Here is a 10297-nt window from a genome sequence, read left to right as displayed (position 1 = left end):
CCGACTGTTTGTGGGACTGCTGTGCGCAATTCGCTGCTGCGTTTTGCCCACAAAATACACAGTCAATTCACTTGGTATATTACGTGAAGCGCTTGGAGACGTCTCGAAGACGTGATAAGGTGCTGTATCAAATGCAAGGATTATTATTGCTATTTTATTTATTTTATTCATCTGGGTCACGGAGCAATGAGACCAGCATAAAAACAAGAAATGTAGATTGTTACTCTCGTAATTTCATGATTTGTTTTGTTTTAAAAGAAGATACATCATGCTTTTATAATAATAATAATGATAATAATCCTTGCATTTGATATAGCGCCTTATCATGTCTTCGAGATGTCTCAAAGTGCTTCACAGAATATACTGTAAAGTGAATTAACTGTATATTTTGTGAGTGAAAGTCTTTTATTTACCAAAAGACTTGTCTGTTTCTGTTATCAGTTAGTTGTCGGATAAATACAATTTTAAAATTCCAATCTTTATTTATAAATACATTAGGAAACTATGAACAGTGAAGGGAGTTCCTCCTGGTGGTGTGTTGGCCAACAATCCTCCAGATAAAATTAGTCATTCATTTCATGGCTGTTTTGGGGGGATATTTTTCTGTGTCAATTGACTGCCGGTCAGCCTGCAAATACATTTTGTAGTAAATCTGGTGAATTGCTTTGAGACGTTTCAACGACACGATAAGGCATTATATTAAATTTATTATTAATGATTATCCCCACCTTTAAACGTAATTATTTTCACTCCCCCTGAGCCATACATCATCTGCTTTGGTGAGAAGGAGGTGGGGAAGTTTGTTCCTAGGTCTCAGACCTTAACAAGTGTGAGAACAACCCACAGTGATTCTCCAAATGTTAGTAACCTCCCTGCAAGGCACCAACATATTGGATAGTGATGAGCTGGCTAAGGTAATGACTCTCACTGGGATAATCATGCTGAGCTACTGAAAACAAGGCGGTGCCATTAAATCATAATACTATGGTAATCGCTAAAGAAAACAATCAATAGAAACTTCGGTTTGTTAACCCTACTTGTCTGGATACAAGGTAATCCGTGCAGATCGGGCTTGTTGCTGCTGATAAGGTAAGTAACCTTTTCAATGGCCCAGTTCAGACACTGTGCGTGTTATTCTGCTGCGTTTGCTTAAGTGTTAAAAAAATAACAACTACTTCTGGAAATAACCACAGGCCTCTGTCTACCTTGCAGTAAAAAGGAACACTTTTTTTTTAGTCGATGGGCGGATCGCTTTTCCGGGGGTAATAATCGCTTCGAAAAATATAATAATAATTTGGTCACTCAGTCCAGGACTGTTTGGGGGACACTGCTGTGCGCAACAGTTCATACATACACTTTACAGTGTATCCTGGGAAGCACTTTGAGACGTCTCGAAGACGTGATAAGGCGCTGTACCAAACGCCAGGATTATTATTGTTGTTATGACCAGCAGGGGATGCCCAACGCCACAATTTCCGAAAGTAACCTCACCAAAGGCTCTGGTTTCCATCAGTTTCACAGCTTGTGCATTCAGTGTTTCGGTGATAACGGTTCTACTTGTGACAAGAACCTCAGTGAATCTCTCCCCGCGCCTCACAGGAAAGTAACGTGACACTGATCGGTTCGCAGTTTATTTTTAAACCCCAAATCAGAGCTGCATTACTGAGAGCAGATAGCTGCGGTGTTTGACACTAAGCTTTATTTTTGTCCACATTTGGACAAAGAGAGCACGGGGAACGATCAAACTGCGGCCGCCACATTCCTCGCATTGAGCTCGTGACAAAACAGTCCGTGTTTTGCAGAATTAAAGCTTTCAAATTCCAGGGGGAGTTGGGAAAGTTATAACAATCAAATAAATACATCACACAAGAACAAGGCTGTTGTAGAAATCTACAACAATTTGCATTTACACAGCGCTCTTCATGGGGGGGAAGGGTCCCAGAGCGCTTCACGGTGACAGAGTCTGAACCCGAGCGGGGTGGGGGGGAAGAGAGGGAGGGGGGAGGTGACCGTAAACTCAAAAAAAAAGGAAGGACTTTAGGTTGGATTGGAAGGCGGGGAGGGAGGGGGCAAGGCAGAGGGATTGAGGGAGAGAGTTCCAGAGTTTCGGGGCGTAGTGGCGGAAGGCACGGCCACCGACGGTGGAGCGGAGGGGACGAGGGATAAAATGTAGGAACAAAACATGATCGTTTTCAAGAGGAATGTAAAGGAATGTCATGTAAAGTTTATGGAAGTCACCACTCGCTTTGACCATGTTGCTTCCCTCCTCCGTGCCTGGAAGTCTCTGTAAAGTACTTCCAAAACATTACCCTATTTGCAAGGCGTTCCTATATAAACGATTGTTATTGTTACTATGTTTAAATAATAATAATCCTTGGATTTGATATAGCGTTTTATCACATCTTCGAGATGTCTCAAAGTGCTTCACAAAATATACTGCAATATATCTTAATTATTTAGAACACTAAGTAATTCTAGTGTTCAAAATCTGGGCGTTCAGTTCAATTAATTTCTGTCAACTGATGTCATGAGAAATGTTACTAGACCATACGGGTATTTAGTGCTTCCTATTCACTTCTTTTGTTCCTTTTATTAATCAATCAAATTTTAGGAAATTTTCGGGAGAAAATGCAGCAACAACTTGCACTTATATAGCGTCCTCCAGGGGAGAGAGGGGGCAAGGCGGAGGGACCGAGGGAGAGTGTTCCAGAGTTTCGGGGCACAGTGGCTAACAAAGAACATAAGTTAGCACAATATTTTGAATTTATGTAAGAATTCTTTGTTTCAAAGCTATTCCGGGTGCCTTCAAAGCTTGAAATTTAATCAGGATTTTATAATTTCTTGGTTTTCCCTTTTCTGGTGCTCTTATTTTCTTTCCAAGCATTGGTTTAGAACTTTCTCCAGTTTTCCCAAAAGGCTGAATTGACTTTCCTTGTCTGAAATCCTTTGTTTGGATTTGATCTATTATATCCTAAAACTTCATTTTTTGTAGTTAAAAGAATAAAGTTGAGGCTTTTTTGAATTTCCAGGGTTACCTTTAAATGTTTTTTCACATTTCTAGTTTTGACTCGAGCACAATAAACTCACTGTCTTAAATTGCTATCAATGACAGCATTTCCAGAAATAATCGAGATACTAACGACGCAGTAGAATAGCAGAATTTAGACAACAAACCTGAAAGCCGATAACAGGAAGTCATTTATCAAAGGCGTAGCAAGAATTATTTTTATGGTTCATACGCACGTTTTGAGGCGAGGAGAGGAAATTTGTACTTCAGAAGAGAAAACCGCATAATTTTCATTTCTAATACCAAGCTCAGCATTGGATGAGAAATGCAGTAAATTTTTCATGCCACCATTTAACTGATTAATAGCATATCAGCCGAGTCAGTACATCCCTGTGAAGAGCTTGGGAGTCACTAAGGCGCTTCTATCAAATGCAAGAATGATTATTAAACTCCATAACACACCTTTCTATCCATCTCCAAATCATAATAATAATCCTTGCATTTGCCTTATCGCGTCTTCGAGTCGTTTCAAAGCGCTTCACAGAATATATTGTTAAGTGAATCGACTGTATGTTTTGTGGGCGAAACGCAGCAGCCAACTGTGCACAGCAGCGTCCCACACACAGTCGTGGATTGAGTGACCAAATTATTTTTTTAAAATACATGGATCATAGGTACTTTATATCATTTACAATGAAAAATCTTGACATGCAAACCTAACTAGATAAAATACAATAAACACCTCGCCAATATTTGCTGAAGCTAAGATTTCTCTCGTACTAGTAAATAGGATGTAAAAGATTATCTTGATAGGTAATCCTTACATCTAGCTCTGTCACAACTTTATTTTGGTATTAGTGTTTTGTTCATGGATTTAATGTTGCTTTCTCCTGATTCAAAAATATGAACTCGAAAACACACACATCCTCCTTTCTTGCACTAAATTGTAGATAATTACAAATTCAGAATGAAAATGAGAAAAAAGGCTGCAATAAGACAATTGTAGTTAAATCTAGGCTTACTGTGTGATAGTAATTAGATAGCACAAGATGGGTTAAAAAAGTTTTGGGGAAATAATTGGTCCACACTCAACATATACATCTGAATCTTTATTTTGTAGAATATAAGCAGTTTAATTGTGCGTAAGTACTTCTTTAAACATGATATTGCAAAACATCAGTAGATTCAATCATTTGTACACAGTTGATGACCCTGTCCACTATGAGGTTATAAGAGTCCTGTTCTTTCTGGTTCTCTTTAAAGTAAAGGTGTTTTCGTACCTTTTAACCACATGGAAATCGAAGAAAATATTTCTTGTAACAGCTGCTTGATAAATGACTCCCCGAGATGGGTAAACTGGACTAACATTCTAAACCGAAGAGCTTTAATTACTGTACCCCCTTATTTTTGTAACAAGGATAACATTCATCTTCATAATTTAGCATTTTGAATCGTCAATTAGTGCAAAATTAAATACAGGCTGACAAATTATCAATCTAATCATGGACTTTCTGAAAGTACTCCTTGGAATCTTGTGGCGTTGGCTTAATCTGAAAAATACAAACAGAATTACACCTGCAGGTTAATCATACTGCCACAATAAAATACAAAATGGCATGTTAAACCACGTGAGAATATTACAGTTCCACAGACAAAGCAAAGTTTAAGCACTTTACAAAGGGCATCTAGATGCTGAGATGATAATATACAGCAAACACTGAACTGAAATCCAAATCTCATCAAGCGACAGCCTAGGCTGACACTCCAGTGCGATAGTGGAGGAGTACTGTTTTGGTAGAGGTGCCATCTTTCAATGTTAAATTGAAGTCCCATTTGGCTTTACAAGTGAACATTAAAAACAGCTCTATTTGTACGATCAAGATGTACTCCTCTTTGCAGTAATCCTATAATGTTGCTTAAAGAGTGGCACAAGGATTGGATTAACCGGCAGTCTCTTTCAATATTGATATTGTTTGGTTAAAGCTGCTACAAACTGTAATTGCTTTGCCCGACTTTTTTCTTCAAAACACTAAGAAATAGTTTCATAGACTCAGACAATGGTAATTAAAATGGTAGTTTAAGTCCTAGGTTAAAAATAAAAATGTTGCAGCTAAATCATCAGTTGTCTGAAGAGACTCAATTGCAAAATGTAGATATCATCATTTCTTCAAAATGTAGACATAATAATTTGTTTGGATTAGTGTATAATGTAACCAGGCTGGTCTCTATGGATAGTTTAAGTAACAAGTCAGCTTGTTTAGGCTTAAATTCCTAAATTTTCCATCATAATAAAACATTACATACCGTGGGAGAGTGAGGAGTCCAATTGGCTGGGCAAACCTCTCCGTGTGTCTCCACAAACTGGAACGCCTTTACTAACCGCAGTGTCTCCGGAACACTGCGTCCCACAGGTAGATCGTTGATCCCAATGTGCTTGATAATTCCACGAGGATCAATGATGAAAAGGCCCCTGGTAAAAGCAATATTTTTTTAAAAATCAGAAAAGCCATCGTCAGCGCCATTATTCTCGTAAATAAATGACATTTCAAACATTTACTGAAATGCACTTAAAACATCAAAACGTGATAAAAATTAATTGCAGCAAGGTGTTGGCTCGAGGGTAAATGTACACATTTGAAACAAAGTTAGGAATTAGGATTGAGTGGATGCTGCTGAATGTTACTACAGTCCTGATCTCAGTTTTTTTTAAATATATAAACACACTTGAGTTCAAATCTCGGACTAATAGATTAATAATCAGAATAATTTTACCTCAGGGCAATACCAGGGTTTTCCAGAAGTACTCCATAATCCCGAGATATCTGCTTTGTTAGATCAGATAATAGTGGTATATTCATGCGGCCAAGTCCTCCAATCTGAAGGTGGGAAAAAGACGAGAAATATTCCAACACAAGAATCAACCAGACCGCATAAAACCTACTGAAAACACTTCACTTACATTGTCCCTTATTTCTTCCAATACAATCAGCATCCAAATATATTCAGCCGTGACTTAAAACTATTTACTTACACACAGGATTAAAACAGAAACATTCTTTAGCTGTCGCTCTCTTCAAATTTATAAACGCACTACGCAGAAATGTTAATAGAAACGCTGAGATTTCCAAGAGGCAATGAAAACAAAAACAAAAATCCCTTTATAAAGTGATCCTTGATAAAAAGCCAACAGCTAGTACATTGCTGTACAGCTACTACTTGTTTCCTTACCTTTCTAGATGTGTTGATCCAGGCAAGGTGGGAGAAATGTGAATCCACAGATACACCAATAACCTCACAATTCACATCATGGAACTCATTGACTTTGTCACTGAATGCAATTATCTCAGTTGGGCAAACAAAGGTACTGTAAAAAGAATAAAATGGTTTACAAATTCATAAATATAATACTACACAAATCTATTTACAAATAAGATACCATTGTACAGATAGCAGCTAAATATATAGGTGACAATCTGGCTCATATTTACTGCTAGGTAAACAGGCGTTTGGAGTAAGGAAACTTGCCTAAAGTTTCGCACTGCCCCAGGAATCAAACCCAGGTCCTCTCATTTGCAAGACGAGCGCTCTAACCACTGAGCTACAGGACTCCACGATGCTAAATTGAGGAGCCACATGCCTGTTCAGGTGAAGGATTGCTAAGAATTGGGCTCTGTGAGCACCTTAAAAATCTTACACAGAAAATAAATCCTCCTGGAAAGTGCCAGTAGGTACTTGTGGAAAATGTCCACATACGCAACTACATCTACATTCTGTTACACATCTCAAATAAAATTTAGGCATTTTAAGAAGAAAAGCAAGATTTTACATTGAATCAGCTTTATGGTGGGAGAATTATACTGCTTATACCAATTGCAGTGTAGTATTTGGGGGAAGAGTTTCTAAAATGTGCTGATTATATAATAAGGCAATAACTTCCAATAAACAATACTGAAATGAATTTGATTCTCAATAACAAACACAAAAACATCTCTTGGTCGCTGCAACATATATTAAAGCAGGACAGACAATTCAAAATACCAGAGGGAGAGAGGGAAGTAGGAACAGCAAGATGAGCAACAGCAGAGGAAAAAATCCCCCAAGGGTAAAACTTATACCAGTTTTATGTTTAAAGGAACTCAATGTAGCAGTTAAACTGCTTCTATAGATCCCTGGTGTGTTCAGTTCTAGAGAGACAAACACAGCGTCATCAACATGTGCACAGAACAATCTGATCAGGATATGGGTGGGCAACACCATTTGTCCATGAGATATGTGCTCCACCCATAATTTGGCAGTTAATATATTCAAAGCTGATAAGCAGAACTCTGTACATATGCATTTTTTTTTTAAATTTTCCCAGTTCAGTTTTTAGTTGTGCTCAACCAATTTGACACCAAAAGATTTGTAAAGTTTTCTCTAAAACCTTTTCCAGCAAAATTATAGATGTGCACGTTATGGCAATTCGGAATTCAACATCGAATAGGTCTGCGCAGAACTACTGCGAGCAAAAGTAGGTTTTGAAAAAAAAAACAAAGGTACTGAATGGTGAATAAAACTGGAGTTTGAGAAATATTTTATAAATAGAGCACTTTTACAGTAACTTGCAGTTATACATTTACTGAATGTACGAGGATTACTTACAAGTCCAAAGGATAGAAGAACAGAACCAGGTACTTTCCCTGATAGTCGTCCAAACTGATCTCTTTGAACTCACCATTGACCACAGCCGTGCCTTTGAAAGGTGGTGCATGTTCGGTCACGGCAGGAGCAAAGTTTGCACAACCTGGAAACAAAACGATTCAATATCATTACGTAAGAGCTGTCTTTATTCCAGACCCAATGCGACTTTTTGCAACAGTGTCATTTGCCTACTAACTAACTTTAGAAAAAAAATTCAAATGCTTTCCATAATGAATGTAAGTGAGAGCAAGTTTAATTTAGAATGTTCTTTGATTAACTCCAAACAGATCTAAATGTTGCAACTGTTCAGTCTGATATAAATGCAGATTATAAACACATAACCTCTTGCATTTGATATAGTACTTTATCACGTCAACCAAATGTCTTAAAGCGTTTTACAGAATTTTTACTGTAGAAGTGCAGTGACCACGTATTTCTAAACAAACGAAAAAAAAGGGCAACAGGGCAAACAAATGTTCACAACTGGCTTCATGGCTTGTCAGAAAAGATTGGGTATCTTACTTGTGGTGAAATTCTTTTTATAGCTTCCAAAGGGTGTTAAAATCCGACTGCTGGCCGCATTTTTCTGAATATTCTGCACCCGAGATGCGGCAGAAATTCTGCAAGGGTTCAAATATGATAGGCAAACCTGCAACCAAAGGCAAATAAAAAGTTAAAATACAGCTGGGACGAGCATTTACTTCAAACACATTGCAAGACTTGCAAGTCCAAAATGCATCATTGGAAATCAATTTCTTACTAGTGTCACCAAAAGCAAGAGGGATAGCAGTGACCTTTTAAAAGGAAAAAAAAAATGCCAGGGCCTGTTGTCTCATCTTAGAATTAAATACATATAATGTACAGCATGGAAACACGCCATTTGGCCCAACTCGTCTGTGCTGCTGTCGATACTGCACTCCAAATGAGTTGTAGCAGTGCCCGATTCCCTCTCCTCGTCTCTTTCCCTGTCCCACCTTCTAATTCCCTTCTCCCCTCACCCGCAAATCAAGATTCCTCTCAAATACACTCTTAATAATAATCCTTGCATTTGACGTAGCGCCTCTTAACACGCCTTTGAGACGTCTCAAAGCGCTTGACAGGATACACCGTAAAGTGTAGTGACTGTATATTTTGTGGGCGGAAGCGCGGCAGCCAAATGCGCACAGCAGCGTCCCCGCAAACAGCCGTGGATTATCATCGAGTGACCGCATTAATATTATCATTAATTGTTATTAATTTATTATTGTTTTATTGTATGTATGTGTTTATGTATGTATGTATGTGTTCCAATTGAAGAATACAGTGGAGTCCTGTAGCTCAGTGGTTAGAGCACTCGCTTTGCAAGTGAGAGGCCTGAGTTCAATTCCAGGCAGAGGGCCAAACCTTGGGCAAGTTTCCTTACTCCACACAGAGCCTAATAATAATCCCTCCAAAAAAATACAATAATAAATTGGTCATTTTCAATCCACGACTGTTTGTGGGACATTGCTGTGCGCAATTGGCTGCCGCGTTCGCCCACAAATATACAGTCAATTCACTTTACAGTGTGTTCTGTGAAGCGCTTTGGGACGTCCTCCCGACGTGAAAAGCGCTATATCAAATGCAAGGATTATTATTATTATTATTATTATCGGTCACACTACGTGTTTATTTGATGTATTTATCTATCTATTTTTATTTATTTATAAATAAATAAATAAATAAATAAAAGTAACTGAGGATTAACTGCACTGACAGCAGAATGTCCCCTTATTTAAGTAAAGGTCACAGGAAGGAGAGAGAGAGAGAGAGAGAGAGGAGGAGATATGGAGTGAGGATCAGAGAGAGAAAGAAAATCACAGCCATCATGGAATAAAATCTTTCTTTCCCTTTCCCCCCAATCCTCTCTCCCTCCCTTTGCCCCCACTCCCTCCCTCTCCCTCCTCCCTCTCCCCTCCTCTCTTCCCCCCCTCCTCCTCTCTCCCCCTTTTCCCCCCCACTCCCTCTCTCCCCTCCTGCTCTCTCCTCCTTTCCCCCCCACTCCCTCTCCCCTCCTCCTCTCTCCCCCTTTCCCCCCCACTCCCTCTCTCCCCTCCTCCTCCTCTCTCCCCCTTTTCCCCCCCACTCCCTCTCTCCCCTCCTCCTCCTCTCTCCCCCTTTCCCCCCCACTCCCTCCCTCTCCCTCCTCCCTCCTCTCTCCCCCTTTTCCCCCCCACTCCCTCTCCCCTCCTCCTCTCTCCCCCTTTCCCCCCACTCCCTCTCTCCCCTCCTCCTCCTCTCTCCCCTTTCCCCCCACTCCCTCTCTCCCCTCCTCTCTCCCTCTATTCCCCCCCACTCCCTCTCTCCCCCCTCCTCTCCCCTCACAGAGTCAGACTCACCCGCGCCCTCATTACGCTCCTGAGCGTCGCCATCTTTGCGAGAACCGTCCGCGCGTGTAGCCCAAAACCGCCCAAAAAAGTAGCCCCGAAATATTATGCGTCAGAACCGCCCCCTCTCGCCCCTCCCCCCCCCCACTCCTTACTGTACTGATGGGTAACAGCGGGGCGGGGGGGGGGGGAGAAACCCGCCCAATAGGGAGGAGTGGGGGAGAAACCCGCCCAATGTGGAGGAGTGGGGGAGAAACCCGCCCAA

At 40.2% G+C, this 10297-nt stretch overlaps 1 protein-coding gene across 1 annotated transcript; it reads right to left on the bottom strand.

The window, feature by feature from the left end:
• Positions 1–4103: 4103 nt before the first annotated feature.
• LOC103186538 (thioredoxin-dependent peroxide reductase, mitochondrial) lies at positions 4104–10174 on the bottom strand. Its single transcript, XM_042336932.1, has 7 exons — positions 10045–10174; positions 8210–8336; positions 7649–7790; positions 6236–6371; positions 5780–5883; positions 5312–5477; positions 4104–4557 (listed from the first exon to the last, which is right to left on the bottom strand). Exons 1-7 carry the CDS (start codon positions 10075–10077, stop codon positions 4504–4506), a joined length of 762 nt encoding a protein of 253 aa, XP_042192866.1. The 5' UTR covers positions 10078–10174; the 3' UTR covers positions 4104–4503.
• Positions 10175–10297: the final 123 nt, after the last annotated feature.

The sequence above is a fragment of the Callorhinchus milii genome, unplaced genomic scaffold (assembly GCF_018977255.1).
Source record: "Callorhinchus milii isolate IMCB2004 unplaced genomic scaffold, IMCB_Cmil_1.0 Scaffold7, whole genome shotgun sequence".
Taxonomy (NCBI): domain Eukaryota; kingdom Metazoa; phylum Chordata; class Chondrichthyes; order Chimaeriformes; family Callorhinchidae; genus Callorhinchus; species Callorhinchus milii.
Note: the sequence above shows the minus strand (reverse complement) of the source record. Positions and strands in the feature narration are given on the sequence as shown.